General features: G+C 35.9%; 2 protein-coding genes across 4 annotated transcripts in view; one reads left to right on the top strand and one right to left on the bottom strand.

Moving 5' to 3' along the window:
* The first annotated feature begins 1946 nt into the window (after nucleotides 1-1946).
* glra2 (glycine receptor, alpha 2) lies at nucleotides 1947-17183 on the top strand. 2 transcript variants are annotated; one of them, XM_065252436.2, is made up of 9 exons: nucleotides 1947-2421; nucleotides 4134-4267; nucleotides 5599-5666; nucleotides 8475-8698; nucleotides 10065-10147; nucleotides 10240-10377; nucleotides 10617-10699; nucleotides 14238-14387; nucleotides 15684-17183. In XM_065252436.2, the coding sequence occupies exons 1-9, from the start codon at nucleotides 2354-2356 to the stop codon at nucleotides 15957-15959; spliced, it is 1224 nt and encodes a 407-aa protein (XP_065108508.1). In that variant the 5' UTR covers nucleotides 1947-2353; the 3' UTR covers nucleotides 15960-17183. The 2 variants fall into 2 exon arrangements, with proteins under 2 accessions (XP_065108508.1, XP_065108507.1); XM_065252435.2 differs by having other exon boundaries at nucleotides 1952-2421; nucleotides 10485-10699.
* The window catches only part of fancb (FA complementation group B), a 34412-nt gene continuing 25737 nt past the window's right edge, over nucleotides 10565-19239 (bottom strand). The window contains exons 10-11 of one of the 2 annotated variants that reach the window (XM_065252409.2): nucleotides 12362-12395; nucleotides 10565-10701 (exon numbers count right to left, since the gene is read on the bottom strand). The gene's annotated coding sequence lies outside the window, so the exon portion shown is untranslated. The remainder of the gene's footprint in view (nucleotides 10702-12361; nucleotides 12396-19239) is intronic. The other variant, XM_065252411.2, reaches the window with a different exon arrangement.

Raw genomic sequence — 19239 nt, 5'->3', positions numbered from 1 at the left:
ACCATAGTATTGGAGTATTTTCCTTTTCTCCGAACATACATTAATGATAATAAACACGGAAAACATTTAGTGTTGTAATTCTTTTGTCTGCTGTAGAAAGAAGAATGTCTGTTCACGAACACTGAACGTACGGTGTGTTTATCAGCATTCTGCACATGGTTAATAGACTGCTAAGCGTTTAACTGAGCTCTTTATTTTGCAATGAACATTAAAAACCTGAGACAAAAAAACCCCGACAACAACATGTGACTGAGCTGTTTGTGTCTGTAGATAAAGTGAATGAAGCTGTCAGTAACGCGTGACACTGTCTGTCAATCACCTACAACACAACAACAAACCTTTCAGCATCTCTCATCATGTGCTAAGTGAGTCTGTTTCCAAGGCAACCTGAGCTCGTGATCCATCCCCTCAGGGTGCACGCTATGGGCTTTTTCATTTGATAGAAAATATCTATCAATACAGAGCTTTTGGAATTAGACAGGACACGAGCCGTAATATCTTCAGTGATTACTGATATGAGATTAATGAATTAAAAACTTTTGATGACCACAGCACAGATGGATGTATTTTAAGTTAACAAACTTGTAAGTGTTTGATTTGTCATGTAATACATTACGATAAATAATAAAAGTGTAATTTATACATATTCATGCGTTGCTCTTTACGGCAGTGGCGGCTGGTGCCTCTTCTTTTTGAGGAATGTGTTTGGGGTGTAATGTGTGTGGCTCGTCATGTCAACATCTGTTCGGTACGTCATGTTAACCTATGTGCATCGTGTGTCATGTCAAAATACGTGCCTGCTGGATACACATCCAAAGAGTTCATGATAAAAGAGAAGCTTTACTCTGATTATGCATGAGATTAGGCGTTTATCTAGCATATGCAAGCATCTGTAGCAGGCACATAATTTGACATGATGTGCAATGCACATAGGTTCACATGAAGCACAGAACAAACACATATTTTGTCATGACGAAACACACTTTCTTTAAGTTTTTTTTATTATTTCAGCATAAAAATAGTCAAGCAATTAAATATTAAGACGTCATAAAAGCTGCATGCATGAAAAATCATGCAGAATGTTTGGTTAAATCAGGTTTAAAAGGACAAGTCAACTTCTGTAAAGTATTTCATTGCATCTGTTTTCTCATTTAAAGGGGTCATGGGATGAAAATCTGACTATTTCCATGTTTAAGTGCTATAATTGGGTCTCCATTGCTTCTATCAACCTAGAAAATGTGAAAAAGATTAACCCAGTAACTTAGTTTTGGTAAACCATTCTCTACGAGCTCCTGAAAAAAAGGTTGTTGAAATGTGGCTCTCCTTATGATGTCATAAGGAGCTCTTGTTATAATAATACCGCCCCTTAATCTGCACTATCCAACCACAGCACTGACATTTAGTGCAGAGAAAAAGAGAGAGAGAAAATAATTCACAGCACAATTGAGTTTCAATGGCAACAAACCGCTCATTAGCCTTTAAAAGGACACACCCAAAACTGCACATTTTTGCTCACACCTACAAAGTGTAAATTTTAACATGCTATAATAAATTATCTGTGAGCTAAAACTTCACATATGTGCTCTGGGGACACCAAAGATTTATTTGACATCCTAAAAAACGTCTTGTGCCATGGCCCCTTTAATATTGGGGTTATAACACAAGCATCCTGCTGTTGCTATGGTTACCGCATCCGTTTAACGCTATCGTGGTTCAGCGCAATATCGTGCACAGATTAATTTATAATCGAACTTGTGTCATTGCTAAAACGTCGTGATCTTTGGAAAGTTTTACTGTATGAAATAAACACAAACATACTTTTACGCAAGTCACCCACCCAGTCTGCCACCTCAACACCAATAAACTTTAATTTTTCTTTTCATTGTCAAAGTTCTCTTCTAAATTCCACTCTTAATTCCGTCTCTCAATCAACACAAGATTAACAATCCACGCATGAGCCAAAACCATAGACACAGTTGCGCATGCGCGCAAAGAGTCGCGGATCTGAACTCGGTCCGTCATTTGAAGACATCTCACCACACAGACAAACGCACAAGACTCTTAAAGCTCTGAAAAACACAACGCCCTCACGTGCCATCTCTTATTATAGCCTAGCAGGTTATTCTCCATCCATCTGATGTGCTGCGCTTTTAAGAGCTTTGGGCACCGCCGCGTCTCTTCATGTTGTTTCTCTGACTGATCGGAATCATGAACATCTGGACTCGAGCGTTACTTCTGGGTTCATCTGAGAAATCCGGCAGCTTTGTTTTAGTTCGGAAGAAAGACGTGTCGGTGTTTGGAGCGCGTTTCTGACCCTGCGCGTCCATGCGCGAGGACGCGCACAGCCAGAGGAATGACTGCTTCTATTAAACTCCTAACAACTTTACTCGGATGCTTTATAGAGATGCACAAGTACTTCAGGTACGAACTTTAGTTGTCCAGACACAAGTATGTAGTGTTGTAAACTGAGTGCGCCATCGGTGAGGTGGAATGATGACATTTTTATCACATTCATCTATAAAGAGCATCAGGTGCGTTGCTATAGCAATAGAGGAAAAATCTCTCAGCACTTCATGATGTAATCTCATTTAAAGATTCTGTTCAGTTCGGTTCTATTTGATTCCATTCCATTCTGTTTGGTTCTATTGGATTCAGTTAGATTCGATTCATGAAGTAGAGCAGAAACGAGAGGTTTTCTTCACTCTAAATTCTGCTGGGTTATTTTTAACCCTACAGTGGGTACATATTGGACTGAACACACGTTGGGTTAAAAAAGAAAACCTTTGGTGGGTTGTTGTGAACAACCATGAGTTGAAACAACCCAGCATAGGATTATTTATCAACCCAACATGTGTTCGGTCCAATATTTAACCAGCATTGGGTTAAAAAACAGCAGAATTGAGAGTTATTTAAAGGTTTTGGGTGAGTTGTGTTAAAGGGTACATTTCACAAGACTTTTACACTTTTAAGATTTTTTTAAGATGTCAAATAAATCTGTGGCGTCCCCAGAGTACATGTGTTAAGTTCTAGCTCAAAATATCAGATAATTTATTTTAGCATATTAAAATTGCCCCTTTGGAGGTGTGAGCAAAAATGGGTGTGTCTTTTAAAATGCAAATGAGCTGATCTCTGCACTAAATTGCAGTGCCGTGGTTGAATAGTGCAGAGTAAGGGGCGGTATTATTATAATAAGATCCCCTTCTGACATCACAAAGGGAGCCAAATTTCAATTACCTATTTTTTCACACATGCTTTCAGAGAATGGTTTACCAAAACAAAGTTACTGGGTTGATCTTTATCACATTTTCTAGGTTGATAGAAGCACTGGGGACTCAATTATAGCACTTAAACATGGAAAAAGTCAGATTTTCGTGATATCTCCCCCTTTAAAGCACTCAACACCCGTATACAATAAACTAACACTGACTCGTGCAGATGTAAACTTTGTGTTCAAACATATTTTATTTGTTTGATGTTTAGTTAGAGAAGAATGGGGTTAGTTAGGTCTTTATCTTAATAGACAGAAGATGTAAGGTGTCCTATTGGATTCTTGTGATGATGTTTGTAAAGTACAGTATATATATATATGAGCACTTACCCAGGATGTCATTGTTGATCTCATATACCTGCAGCATTTCTTGGCAAATGTTGTTTCCTAAAAAAATGGTTTAGTTGTTAGTAGGGCTGCACAATAAATCGTTTCAGGATCAACATCGCATCTGCAGTAGTCACATCGCCGAGCATACAGAGCTAGTTTTTCAAAAGAAACACTATTTAGGACCCCTTTGCCAGTGGTACACTATTATATAAGAAAAGGTTTACACGGCAGAAGAAAATCACAGATGTCTCTGAGAAATCAGTGAGACTGAGGTTATTTCCTCCTAAACTGAGCTTTTACAAGTCATCTAGTATTTCTCATATTGCAATGTAAGTTCCCCCCCACTATTGTGCAGTCCTAGTGTTAGTTTATGGTTATAAAATTCAAACCTAGAACATTCCTACAACACATCCCACAAAAACACACTCATGTTAAGGGGTTAAGGTTTTGTGTGGATCAATCACATTCAGAACATCCTTCATTTACTGTATGAAGTTTATTCATTGGCGTAACACACTTGTGTTTTGTGTTTCAGTTTAACAGAAGCGAACGAGTATGAAAGAGCATCCGGACACGAATATTCATCTACGATGTCCCCATCTGATTTCCTGGATAAACTCATGGGAAAGACGTCAGGTTACGACGCACGCATTAGACCCAACTTCAAAGGTAATCAATCTTACATTTACTACAATATTATACACAGCATTGTTTTTGTTTTAGTATCTCATATTGTTCAGATTCATTCTTTACTACAAACACTTTACTAAAGAGGGTTGAACTTTGCTTTGCTTCACATGGCCTAATATCGTTTCAGTCTTTAAACTTTTTGAAGTTACACTATCTTGATGTCGATATGCCAACTACAGTTCACAATAACTCAGGATCTCGACTTGAATAAAGTGACCCATAACTCTTAAATCATAAACTTTTCTGGGTTTAATCATGGTGATCACCTTAAAATCCATGCAAAAAAAGGAAAGAAAATAAAATATATATATTTGTTTAATTTCCATGATTTATGTTTCATGGGTTTTTCTGTATGAGAAGCAAAAATAAATAAATGAATAAATAAAAAGAATAAATTTTTAATAAATGTAATACTGAAGATGAAAAAAGGATCACTGTTAATTATTTGTTACCCAAAATAAAAATATCTAGTTAGACAAGAAGTATGAAGTGTTCAGACGCAAAAGCAGAAATGTGATAATGATATTAACCGAAAGCTCTCGGCACATGGGCACACTATACATTCATCAAATACTTTAGCATCAAATCCACTTAATGTCGGCCTCAGGCCATTCAGAAATACCGCTTTGATGGCAGAATCCATTAAGAGTCTGATAACAAAATGCTCATTTACAAGAAAACACGTCAGACACACAGCAGGTTTTGCATCTAAGCTCTTCATATATATTCTGGAAATTGTTTTTTTATTAATGAGTAAATATTTCAGAGTTATGTGTGTGATTTTAACAGTGGGTTTGTAAACACAGATGATGTTCAGAAAACATAATGAATGAATGATTTAAGACTCACAGTACATGCATGCAGTCTGGCTTTACTTGATTTGTTTTCTCTGTTTGAAGAAGCTGAATATTTGTGTCACCCCGTCCCATTTTCTTTTTCTTTTCTTCAAAGCAGATGAATGCCAGGCTTCAATAGATGTCATTATTCAAGTGTGATTTGGTTTGAATGAGTGTTTGTTCCCAGGAGTGATTAAAACTCAATCTTATTATGAAACATTCATGAGGTTTAAAATACATTTAATGGTTTATTCTGAGAACCTTACACCTTAATCAATTCTTCTCTTTGATTTGTAAATATAATGTCATGTCATGTCACAGTCTGCTTTAAATATATTTTAGTATGGAAGCTATCAAATATTCCCATAATTACATTTATACAAAACTGTTATGCTTAAAAATATAAATACAGAAAACAGCCTGAGTTCAAATGTTGCTGTAAATGCTAAATCTTGTTTTTAATTTGCATTCCAGGTCCTCCTGTAAACGTTACGTGCAATATTTTCATCAACAGTTTTGGCTCTGTGGCAGAGACCACTATGGTAAGTTTTTCTTATACTTTCATTTGCCATCAAACATGTTTAAAACACATAAACATATCTGAGAAAAGCAGTCGCTCTGCTACAGTATATGATTGACGTGAATCGTATAAATTTTCCTTTTATATGTACTTGGACTAAAACATACTTTAAAATATATACTGCTTTGTGTACTGTATTGGGTTAACCGAGACAAGATGCTGCCCCTTTATCAAAATGAAATAACTCTCTATTGGCTGATGTCATAAATGTCTCTAAGCACCTGTCATGTGATCATTCTTACCATCCAATCAAATCCTCATGGATTATAAAGGGTTAATTGCATGTCATTTCTGTAATTTACTATTAAGCGTAAGTACATGTAACGTGTAAGAAAGTCTACCAAAATCACTTAACATTTCTATCATGTTCATCTGTTCTGCTGGAGTTTTGTTTGAATAATTCAAACAGTAAATGATTTTGTGATTTGCTAGCAGGGCCAGAGTTCAAATTGATTTGTTTAATGTTTGAAGATATTCACACGCTTCAGGGCTAAACAATTACCAATCCAAGTCAGGTCTCATTTATCTTTACTAAAAAATACTACAATAGCCCAAAGTTCAGTCCAAAAGGATTTCAAGAAGTTAATAAACACAAAGAAAGATACTTTGGTGGGAACGTTTGGCATTACACATTTAAAACAATAATTTTTCATATTTCATCATCATTTTGCTAAAATAATGTTATGGTACGAGTAATGTTCTAAAATGTCACTGGCAGGTTTACATAATTTATCATTACATATCCTATAAACCTGAAATAATCCTGACAAAGATTGTTTTAAAGCTCGATTGAATGTAGTTTGATGACAGACATTTAGTATTGACAGTCATTTTGTTAAATGAAACTCCCCTTGTAGTTGTAATTATTATATATTATATCAAAATCTTTTTTTCATGAATAATGCTGCAGTGACAGTAATGTATTAATTTGTGATTATGCAGCAAACCGTTGACACCCAGTGGCCTTTGTTGATAAAACCACTAAAAGTGTGACAAAAACCTCATTGTTTGTGATTTGTACTTGACATTTGGATCAGAACTTAAAGGGGACATATTATGAGATTTTTTTAAAGATGTAAACTAAGTCTTAATCTAGGTCTGAGCAAAAGTGTGCCGTTTTGGGTGTGTCATTTAAAATGCAAATGAGCGGCTGAAGTGCAAACACTGATCACAATGATGGTGGTTTGTTGCAATTGAAACTCAATTGTGCTGTGAATTATTTTCTCTCTCTCTCTTTCTCTCCGTACTAAATGGTTGTGTTGTGGTTGGATAGTGCGGATAAAGGGGGCGGTATTACCTTATTCTGACATCACAATAAGAGCCAAATTTCATTGACCTATTTTTTCACATGCTTGCAGAGAATGGTTTACCAAAACTAAGTTACTGGGTTGATCTTTTTCACATTTTCTAGGTTGATAGAAGCACTGGGGACTCAATTATAGCACTTAAACTTTGAAAAAGTCAGATTGTCATAATATGTCCCCTTTAATGTGGCTGATTTTCATAGCATTTTGGGAGTAAAACATTTTCATTTTTATGGGTTTTTAATATAAAATATATACTGTATTGCAGGGTTGCCCAATTTTTTCCTCCAAAAATCAAACCTGACTGAGGGCCGTGGGCCTAAAGTAAATGTTGCTGTGTTATATTAAAATTAAAGTTGCCCTGATTCTCCTCATTTACAAATTTTCTAATATTTAAAAAATAAACAAGCAAACAAACAGTTTTATTTTCAAAGGTAACTGTTGTAAAAAAGAAATAATTTTGCCAATCATTTTTAAATGTCTTTATAATCGACCTCTCCATTATTAGCCCTATACTCCCAGAGTTTAGGGATGCACCGATACCACTTTTTTGGAATACGAGTACGAGTACTTGCATTTCAGTACTTGCCGATACCGATACCGAGTATCGAGTACCAGTATCGGTATCGGTGCATCCCTACCAGAGTTTGTTAAATTTTGTGATGCATGTTATACAGAATATATCAGAATGGGCTTTGATCAATAAACTTTATCATAAAGAGAATGAAACAAGCACAATGATTAATTCGAATGTGTCATGATTTAAATCAAATAATCACATTTATACAGCAAATCACCATGAATGAAAACTCTGGCCTTTATAGACTTTTATAATCTTTTAAATTATTACGTGTAAAAGCATTTTTTTGATATTAACAAAAATATTATTAATAATTTCATTATTATGTTTCAGTGCCTTTCTAAATGGATCACAAAACAGCTGAATAGTTAAATGAATGTAACTCATAGGGATTTGATGAAGAAAAGATTTGCTGTTATGTAGTTCATTGGTTTGTCTGGTACTGGATGGATCGTTGTCTTGTTTTCTTTGAAAAATAAAGTCTGACTCATTCATTCATTCAACACAAGTTTTCAAAGAGCTTTACCCAATGACATTTTTAATGACAAGCCGTTTAAATAAAGGCTGAAAGAAACGGAATTGATTCCTCATCCATTAGTGCTGTTAGTGAAACATAATGCACAGATGAATGAATACCATTGAAGTCTTCAGCAAAGATAAAACTTCACCGTCAAACGTGTACAGTCAGTGTCTGTCTGTGTTATTGAAACTAAAATATCCAAAACTCTCAACATTTGATTTCAATGTCAAATCAGTGATTCAATAAAAACAACATGCTTCTTCAGCTTTGATCAATATAAAGTACAAAAATGACAAACTCAGATCTCTATTACAAGTTGAATAAAAAACTGATGTGCTTACTTTTACCGCTGTATGAATCTCACAGGACTACAGAGTCAATATCTTCTTAAGGCAGAAATGGAACGACCCGCGATTGGCCTACAGCGAATATCCGGACTCATCCCTGGATCTGGATCCGTCCATGCTGGACTCCATCTGGAAACCCGACCTGTTCTTTGCAAATGAGAAAGGAGCAAACTTTCATGATGTCACCACAGATAACAAACTCTTGAGGATCTTTAAGGATGGGACAGTGCTGTACAGCATCAGGTAGCACATCTCATTTTAACTCACAACTATAAAACATCAAAATCAACTCGTCTGTGAATTAAAAAATCTGCTCGGACCAAATGATTTCAAACAATATGTTCAAGTTTGATTTGTGACACTGTGAAAATGAACTAAAACAATATCATGAATATAAGATAACAGATCAGTGATCAGGTATCCTTTAGGTTTGATCAGTATCTGTTCTGATCCGGTGTTGTGTAATAATGTGATTCAAGTTTTAATAAACTTCAGCAATACTCCTCTCATACGCCAACAGCAAAAGCTGATGAAACAGAATTTAGTTATTCTCAATTAAATCTGACTTCAGTGTCTCACCTGCCTGAAGCATGAGATGATGTTAGGATGAAATCTTCACAGTCCCGAGATTCTCATCAAATCAAATCTGAGACTTTCTGTCCTCTGATTCTCATTCATGTTGAGATAACCTGGAGCATCATGCAGATATATTCATTCATTAACTACATCAAACACTTACCTGTACATCCATCAGAAGAGTACCAACATCAAACATAAAAAAACTGTGCGCAGGTGTAACAGAGACAAAAGCTTAGTTCACCAAATACTGATTTTCATTTAAACTCATTGGATTTGTTTAGTGTCGGGTTACTGAATAAATAGATTTTTGGGGGGCTAAATTACCACATAAGCACAAAGATGCTATGTGAGGGTTTAACGAAATCATTTTTGAGAGAGTAAACGCTGAGAATCTTCTCTGAAAGGTGCTGCACATTGAGTTAGCTGTGCAAAGATTATAGGGTTTGATACCAGGGAACATAAAACAAATCTGTACCTTATAATGCACTGCAAGTTGATCTGGATAAATACATAAATATTAAATATTAAGATTATATGCATAAATGTAAAGATATTTGCTGATCAAGTCATTTCTATACAGCTGCTGATATTTGATATTTGTTTAAGAAAGAAAGAAAGACTTCTTGTTAAGGTCTATTTTTAAAATCAGCTGATGTGACCTAGTTTTACAAACACGTTTCTATTTACAGTATAGACATCAGGTTTGATACAGAGCTCAATAACATCATTATCATCTCATGCATTAGTCATCATAGTGTTCATACGTGTGGCCCACATCAGCTAAACAAAGACTTTAAATACAGAAAACAGAATAATGAACACGTGAATGTCGGGAAGAAAGACTTGAGTCTCTTCACAGCATACAAAAATTACAGAAACTAATTAAATATATGAAAGAGAAAATGTTAGTCATTAGTCAGCCTGCCTGGACCACAACAATAATCTGAATATCTCTCACTCGATACACTGAATCTGAATATCTGATAGCAGAATATGACAAGCACACATAAAGAGGTGTGTTTGTTAACAGGTTGACATTAATATTGTCGTGTCCGATGGATCTGAAGAACTTTCCCATGGATGTTCAGACCTGCACTATGCAGCTGGAGAGCTGTAAGTATTCAAACAAATTCAACTACATGTCTTGATATGAATTTTATTGTGTGACTTTATATTGTGTGTGTTTTTGTTGTTGTGTTCTTCAGTTGGTTACACAATGAATGACCTGATATTCGAGTGGCTTGATAAAGGTCCGGTTCAGATGGCTGATGGTTTGACTTTACCACAGTTCATCATCAGAGATGAGAAAGATTTGGGTTACTGCACCAAACACTACAATACAGGTGAAAAGATCAGGATCATGTTAATAATAAACATCACATTCACACTCTTATCAGTCCTGTCATGAATTTTAATCTGAAAATAAAGCCTTTTTTTCCTGTGTTGTCAGGTAAGTTCACGTGTATCGAGGTGAAGTTCCAGCTGGAGAGACAGATGGGATATTATCTCATCCAGATGTATATTCCCAGTCTGCTCATTGTCATCCTCTCATGGGTCTCATTCTGGATCAACATGGACGCAGCTCCGGCTCGGGTCGCGCTCGGCATCACCACCGTCCTCACCATGACGACCCAGAGTTCAGGCTCGAGAGCTTCACTGCCAAAGGTCTGAATGAATAACATCAGGAAAGAGTCTGAATATTGTTGATGTTAAAGTGACATTATGGGACAAGTTTTGCCTTTGACACTTTTGTTATGCTGCTATAGTCTCAATGTTGAGAAAGACTTCATATACACTCACCTAAAGGATTATTAGGAACACCTGTTTAATTTCTCATTAATGCAATTATCTAATCAACCAATCACATGGCAGTTGCTTCAATGCATTTAGGTGTGTGGTCTTGGTCAAGACAATCTCCTGAACTCCAAACTGAATGTCAGAATCGGAATGAAACGTGATTTTAGCAATTTTGAGAGTGGCATGGTTGTTGGTGCCAGACAGGCCGGTCTGAGTATTTCACAATCTGCTCAGTTACTGGGATTTTCACGCACAATCATTTTTAGGGTTTACGAAGAATGGTGTGAAAAGGGAAAAACATCCAGTATGCAGCAGTCCTGTGGCAAAAATGCCTTGTTGATGCTAGAGGTCAGAGGAGAATGGGCCGACTGATTCAAGCTGATAGAAGAGCCACTTTGAATAAAATAATCACTCATTACAACCGAGGTATGCAGCAAAGCATTTGTGAAGCCACAACATGCACAACCTTGAGGCGGATGGGCAACAACAGCAGAAGACCCCACCGGGTACCACTCAACTCCACTACAAATCGGAAAAAGAGGCTACAATTTGCACGAGCTCACCAAAATTGGACAGATAAAGACTGGAAAAATGTTGCCTGGTGTGATGAGTCTCGATTTCTGTTGAGACGTTCAGATGGTAGAGTCAGAATTTGGCGTAAACAGAATGAGAACATGGATCCATCATGCCTTGTTACCACTGTGCAGGCTGCTGGTGGTGGTGTAATGGTGTGAGGGATGTTTTCTTGGCACACTTTAGGCCCCTTAGTGCCAACTGGGCATCATTTAAATGCCACGGCCTATCTGAGCATTGTTTCTGACCATGTCCATCCCTTTATGACCACCGTGTACCCATCCTCTGATGGCTACTTCCAGCAGGATAATGCACCATGTCACAAAGCTTGAATCATTTCAAATTGGTTTCTTGAACATGACAATGAGTTCACTGTACTAAAATGGCCCCCACAGTCACCAGATCTCAACCCAATAGAGCATCTTTGGGATGTGGTGGAACTGGAGCTTTGTGCACTGGATGTGCATCCCACAAATCTCCATCAACTACAAGATGCTATCCTATCAATATGAGCCAACATTTCTAAAGAATGCTTTCAGCACCTTATTGAATCAATGCCACATAGAATTAAGGCAGTTCTGAAGGCCAAAGGGGGTCAAACACAGTATTAGTATGGTGTTCCTAATAATCCTTTAGGTGAGTGTACATCTTTTATTATTTTGGGATAAACAAGATTTTGGTGTGATCATGACAGATTCAGAGCAGTTCTTGAGTCAGATTGATCCCAAAATAATTCCTCATCCTGGTTTACAAGGAATAACTACAATGGGTGCTTGATCAGCTGACTATTCAAAAATCTAAAACCTCCGATGTTAAATTTAGGTATTTGGCAGGCGCTTTTATCCAAGTGGCTTAACTAGTGTATTTTTATCAGTATGTGTGTTTAAACACATGAGGACGCAATACAGGAGTTTATTATTATTAAGATAAAATAAACATTTAAAGACATTTACTCACCTCATGGTCCATTAAAACCCTGAACTCTTTCCTTCTGAAAAAACAAACAAACAAATACATAATGAGACACAAGCTGCTGCTTTTCAATGTCTTGTGCATGAACAGAACGTGTTCATATAATCAGCTGTTAAATGAATGAAGCATAAAAACATCATATGGCTTTTATTCACAAAACTAATATCAGATATGAGCAACAGTCATCCGGTCTGTGCTTACTGTAAATGTCACATCTGCTGGATTGAGATTGAAGATTAAAGCAAAATCACAATAATGAGTTTCAGACACGTGTTTAAATTCATCACCTGTGTGCCGCTCTATGCAACAGATTTGCATGAAAGAGATTATAAATATTTAGTGTCAAGCTTTCTGAGTCTGGATTCAAAGCAACAAAAGCTTAAAACAATTATCATCATGGTGATTATCATCGCTTTTTTATTCTGTAACCCATCACGCAAATGATCGTCTGCCTCCAGCGCTGCTTTTCTAATGAGATTTCACTCCTAGTTTATTCTCTCATTGATCAGTAAACCTCTGAATGTGTTGCTAACTTAAACTACTGTAGGGAGATTAGTTTATAACCACCTTGCTTTCATTTATTCTTCACCCTGCACATTGTAATCATGTCATTAGGTTAATCTGATACTCAAATCATCTTTGTGAATGAACGCAGTCATTAGTAGACAACCAGTAATCTGATAATCCCATAGCACAGCTTTTATTACAGGTCAGGTTTTCACAGTATGACTATACACTTTATCTTTATCTACAAAATACTATTACGATCATTCAGCCAACAATTGGATCATGTTGACACTTTGAAACATTCACATGATGATGAAGTTTTTTAAGGGGACATATCATGAAAATCTGACTTTAATTGGGTCCCAATTGCTTCTATTAACCTAGAAAATGTGAAAAAGATCAACCCAGTAACTTAAGTTTTGGTTAACCATTCTCTGCAAGAATGTGAAAAAATGTGTCTCCCCTTGTGATGTCAGAAGGGGATCTTATTATAATAACCCCACCCCTTAATCTTCACTATCCAACCACGGCACTGCCATTTAGTGCAAAGGTCAGCTCATTTACATTTTAAAGGACACACCCAAAACAGCACATTTTTGCTTACACCTACAAATGGGCAATTTTAAAATGTTATAATAAATGACCTGTACGATATTTTGAGCTAAAACTTCACATACACACACTGGGGACACCAAAGGTCTTAAAAAAGTCTTGTGAAATGTCAGCTTTAATATGATCACTTTTAAAGCCTCAATTCGTGTTCTTTCAGGGGGATTTCAAGCTTATATGACATGAGGACAGATACTCACAAACTCCCTTCTCACTGTAATATATTTATGTTAAACTGCAAATAATAGTTCCTCTGACTCAAAGTTAAGTAAGATATTTATGATGTTAAATAGTAATTTTATTGAAATATTAGATTACTAGTGAGATATATATATATTACTAATGAGGATTTATGATGATTTCAGATGCAAAAGCCACTAAACACCACCTTCATCAAAAATGAAATAATGATATTAACCAAATGCTCTTGGCACGTATCATATGTTCATCAAATACTTTCACTTCAAATCTGCTAAATATTGGCCTCAGGCCTTTCAGAAATACAGGTTTAATTTATTCATAAAGGACAGTGAAGAGTGACTGGAGACTTTTAGGAGTGAAGAATTTTGCATGCACTTAGAGGGTTTCAAATGTGTTAAATACCAATGAAAAACTAAAGAAAATAAGGCATTTCAATGACTTTTCCATTGCCATTAAAGTAAAACGACTTAACCTAAACATAAAAGCCTGATAATATATATCTATATATCTCACTCAGTCCTCTTTTCATCATTTCATCTTGCAGGTTTCCTATGTGAAGGCCATAGACATCTGGATGGCCGTATGTCTGCTGTTTGTTTTCGCAGCTTTACTCGAATACGCCGGCGTCAATTTTGTCTCTAGACAACAGAAAGAGTTTCTGCGCTTAAAGCGAAGACAAAGACTAAAGCGGAAGGTACAAACATTACCTGGGTTATTCTGACAGGCGTGTAATGATGTAACTCTTCAGATTCAACTATCTTTTGTTGTTTGAAGGCCAGATGTCGAATACTTCAAATGAATGAAGACACAATCACATGACAGACCTCTCAGAAAGTTAAATGGGCTTCACAACTAAAATGAATGAGTTTGATCATCTCACTGGCTGGGTTTCCATTCAAACGTGTAGCTAACATTTTTAAAATTCACAAAAAATAAAAATAAAGAAATGTGAATAAGGTGTGTTTCCATCAAGTTGTTAAGCCAATGACAGTGGTATTGGTTAACCTAGTACCCAACAGTAAATAAAACAAGGCAAGCTTAGAAAATAGAGACAGGACTGCATTTTGTTACAATCTAGCAAGTTATAAATTTACTAGCAGATCTCGAGCCCCATATATGATAAAGACAATGACAGCTGATACAGTTAGACACGGGTTTAACGTTTGCTACATCAGAATTTATTCGGCAAATGCGTTTCCATCTCCCATTATTCGCATTTACTCTTTTTTTCATAAATCAAAAACCACCACAAGTGTAAAAACTTTTTTGCCAATGAGGGGATTTTTATTTAAAATTTGGTGTTTTCATCACTCGTTTCTTATGCGATACTTCAAAATGTGCATAAAATCAGTGTGATAATGAGAACAACATTTATACCCAAAGTCAAATAGAAATCACTCAGTTAAAAGTGATTCAATCATCTAAAACTCTGTCCACATGCTGAGCTTTGAAAACATCATCCCTACAGAGACGTCTCCTCTTGTGTCCTTCTCTTTAAATGGACTTTCAGTGATTTTTGTCTCTAAATATACAGATTGGCTTCACATGTAAAGATAAATTAGCTAAATTATCCCAAAATAGACGAAAACAGTTCACCCAAAAATTTAAGTATTGGCACCACTAACTCACTGTTTTGTTTTAAACCTGTTTGAAATGTTTTCTTTAGTGAAAGACAATATGAGACGATCATCTCATTCATCACCTTTAGTTTTATGACAAAAAGAAACCAACAGCATAAGGGTGAATAAATAATGATAGAAGTTTTAGTTTTGGGTGATTTTCTAGTAAAAATGCACAAATTTCAGTCAGAAATGTTTAGCTGAAGAGATGATTCTGGATTAATAGAGAAACATTGAAGATGTGGTTACGGGCGGCTCATTAAACTGAATAAAAGCTGCTAATGATCGAGCCCTTAGGTTGTTTTCATACTCAATTATGAACCTGTTCTCTGGTTTTATAGCTCAATAAAACTCTGTATCATGTTCATCAGGAGGACGAGTTACAAGATGGCCGTTTGCACTTCACGGGTTACAACATGACTTCATGTGTCAAAGACGGAAATGCGGTGAAAAGTCCCTCGACAAACAGCGTTCAGACGCCAGCGCTTCTGAAAGAAACCGAACCAAACAGACGGAAGTTTGTGGACAGAGCAAAGAGGATTGACACTATCTCACGAGCGGTGTTCCCGCTGGCTTTCCTCATCTTTAATATCTTCTACTGGATCACATACAAGATCATCAGACATGACAGCCCCAGGAAAGTCTAGTTGTGTTGTGTTGTGTTTGTTTGTTTCATGAGAGTGTTGAGCTTTAGAAGTTCTGTAGAAAGACGTTTAGACACTTTTATTTTCTGTCAGAGATTAAATGTCTTCTGGACTCTGTGGACAAACACCCGTCCCATATGACAGCAGGAGATATTGCGTAGCAAAAAGAAAATATAAGACATTTAAGTAGATTTACTGTCTTTAAAGGATTACTCCACGTGACACCCCCATGTCATCCAAGATGTTTATGTCTTTCTTTGTTCAGTCAAATTTTGTTTTGTTTTGTTTTTTAGGAAAAAATTGGGTTTTTCTCCATATAGTGGACTTTAGAGGCATAAGGGTCTTATCTAGCAAAACGATTGTCATTTTCGCCAGAAAAAAGCACTTTTAAATCACAAATTCTTGTCTTGCGCTAGCCGTGTGATGCACCAGCGCGACCTTGCGTATTACATAATCACATGACATTGGGGTGAGTAAATTTATCAGATTTTTTGTGAAAGTGGAATAATTCTTTAAATATACGGTGCATGGTCCAACTGAACAGAGCTAATGGTGAAATGTGTTTTTCTACATGTGAAAGATAATGATCAATGTTTTATATGATTGTCTCTTAATAGTTTTTATGAATTGTATAGTAACTTTTTACTTTGAAGGTCAAGTAGCACATTACAACAAAAACACAAGTTGATCTCCAATTATTAAATCTATCACAAGACATCTGTCAGTCATATTTCACCCCAATAACCCAAAGACAAAACTGATGTAGCACAACTATATTATTATTATAATATTATACAGAATATATAAATCAAGAATAAACTGAGAATAAATAATAAAAGCCAGAAGTCAAACTTACATATGCATCATGTTATGACAGTTTAAGGGAAATATAGCCAAATAATGTCACTACTCAATGACTCTTTCATTCTAAACATAGGCCTTATTTTATTTATACTATATATAATTCATTTCTTTTGATTAAGGGGTGAAATGTGAGCAGGCTTTGAGGATTTGTTGGCAACGGTTATTTTCTCAGCTCTGTTATCTTGAGTGTTTTTAAATGTTGACAGATAAAAACATGACTCTCTCTCATAAGACTTCAGTAATGATGATGTACTGTAGATGTGATATCACTCAGATGTTTCTATTCATTGTCTCATGGTGGCTGTGAAGTTTGTTTGTTTGTTTTGCTATCAAGCTATTAAATGCTGAAAATGAAGAACACTTCCTTGACTACTGTACACTACATACTACTAGGATTGTAACAGGGGGTTTGTTGTATGAGAGTTTCACAGTATGATAATTATCTCGGAAAAGATCACGGTTTCACTGTATACGCTATAATTATTATTATCATCAGCTACAATGACCCTTACATAAATTCAAACTGAGGGTTTTTGGGTTTAACGTATGGTTTATTAAATCAAACTTTTAAAAGGCGGAGTGCACAATGTTTGAAAAACATTGGAGCCGGGCCGACTACCAAAACACACTTGTAGCCAATCAGCAGTAAGGGGCGTGTCTACTAACCAACATCCTTGCCGGGGTTGAGTATGTGTGAAGCAGGTCTATCAAAAGAGGGTCCCGATTCTATTGGGGTAGGGGCGTGTTTGTTTAGGTGATTTTAAATGTTAACATTGGCTTTCAAACATTGTGCACTCCACCTTTAATGAAAAATAAACTTTTTATGGTATATGATAAAACCTACCCAGTCTCATGTAGATGCGTATAAATAGCACAAAGTGTGAAAATCGTTCAATACATACGCCAAATTCCACTTTGGCGTGCATACGCCAGTCCTTTCCCATTCATTCAACGGCACATCTTTTTTGGTCGTTTTATTAATTGGTTTCTCAATTTTTTTCTGTTTATTAAACCATTTTCGCTTGGGTTTAGGGTTAGATTTGCTTAATGAGGTTATTTAATATACAGGTTTCTCCATGTTTCTGTCTATATTTAAGTCATGGTAGCTTGGAGTTGGGGTTAGAATTGAGGTTTGGGTTAGGATGTCATTTTTATATAACAAAAAAAGTTGTTCTAACCCTAAACCCAAATGGTAAAAAAGCAAAAACAATTGAGAAACCAATAAATAAAACGACCAAAAAAGATGTGCTGTTTAAGTGAATGGGAAGGACTGGCGTATTATGCACGCCAAAGTGGAATTTGGCGTTTGTATTGCACAATTTTCACACTTCATGCTATTTATATGCAAATCAGTGAGACTCAGGGATTAAAGTGAAAAAAATTCTTCTGACTGAAATTTTTTTCAGGTCAAGTCATATTCCTTTAACTAACACTTTATGTAGGCGAGACCAATAACATTTTAAGGGGAGATTTTTTGCCATTAATTCCATATTTAAGTCTCCTGTGGTATATAGGTAGCTGTAGTTTGCAGGGAATTTCAGATTAAGGCGAAACAACTAAATAACTCACTATATAAAAAGAAAACATGAATATCACCACCTTTAATGAATCTTTTATTAATTATTTATTAATTAATTAATTGTAAATGTATTAATTTGAGCATTTACTAATATTTTTTTAAATCAAAGTTGAAACTGTTAACATAGTGAATGCACCATGAACTACCGTCAATTACTGTAATGACATAAACAAGAATGCTTATATACTCTATATTTTCACTGTTTGTTCATGTTATATAATGCATTTACTAATGTGAACAAATACAACTTTTTAATATCATATTATTCAGTACACATAAACAAATAATCCAGGGTCTGTTCTGTTCACAAAACAGCTTACAGTCACAGCTATAATACAGTAACGTTATGTATGAATATAAACCCTGAACGAGTAACTCGAGTCAAACTCGTGTACAATACCCACAGGATGTCTGTAACCATAGTGAAAGATGTACAATGAATGACTGTACATTTCTCAACAAATTATTATGTTACAATAGAGGCAGCGCTGATGTGCTATTTTGTGCGCAATGTTTCTGCTGTTTACTTTCTCCTAAGACCTAAATGGTTGTGTTTATATAAGGATATTTGCAAAGACTGGATTTTTGACGCATATTTGTATTTAAGGCCAATAAAGCGGCAAAAATACTCACACAATGAGAAGCGAAAGCGCGGCTTGCATGCTCATCTGACACAGAAACAGCGGCCGCATTTTGCACTGTTGTTTGACTTTGAATGGCTTAAATCACTTGTTTTTAAACTGCGGTGCTTAAATATGTGTACAAATGTTAAGTTTTTGTGACCAAACGCAAATGCAACTGCAAGAACCGACATGTGGTTGACATCAAAGTCCCGCGAGA

Source organism: Paramisgurnus dabryanus, chromosome 15 (assembly GCF_030506205.2).
Source record: "Paramisgurnus dabryanus chromosome 15, PD_genome_1.1, whole genome shotgun sequence".
Taxonomy (NCBI): Eukaryota; Metazoa; Chordata; class Actinopteri; order Cypriniformes; family Cobitidae; genus Paramisgurnus; species Paramisgurnus dabryanus.
Note: the sequence above shows the minus strand (reverse complement) of the source record. Positions and strands in the feature narration are given on the sequence as shown.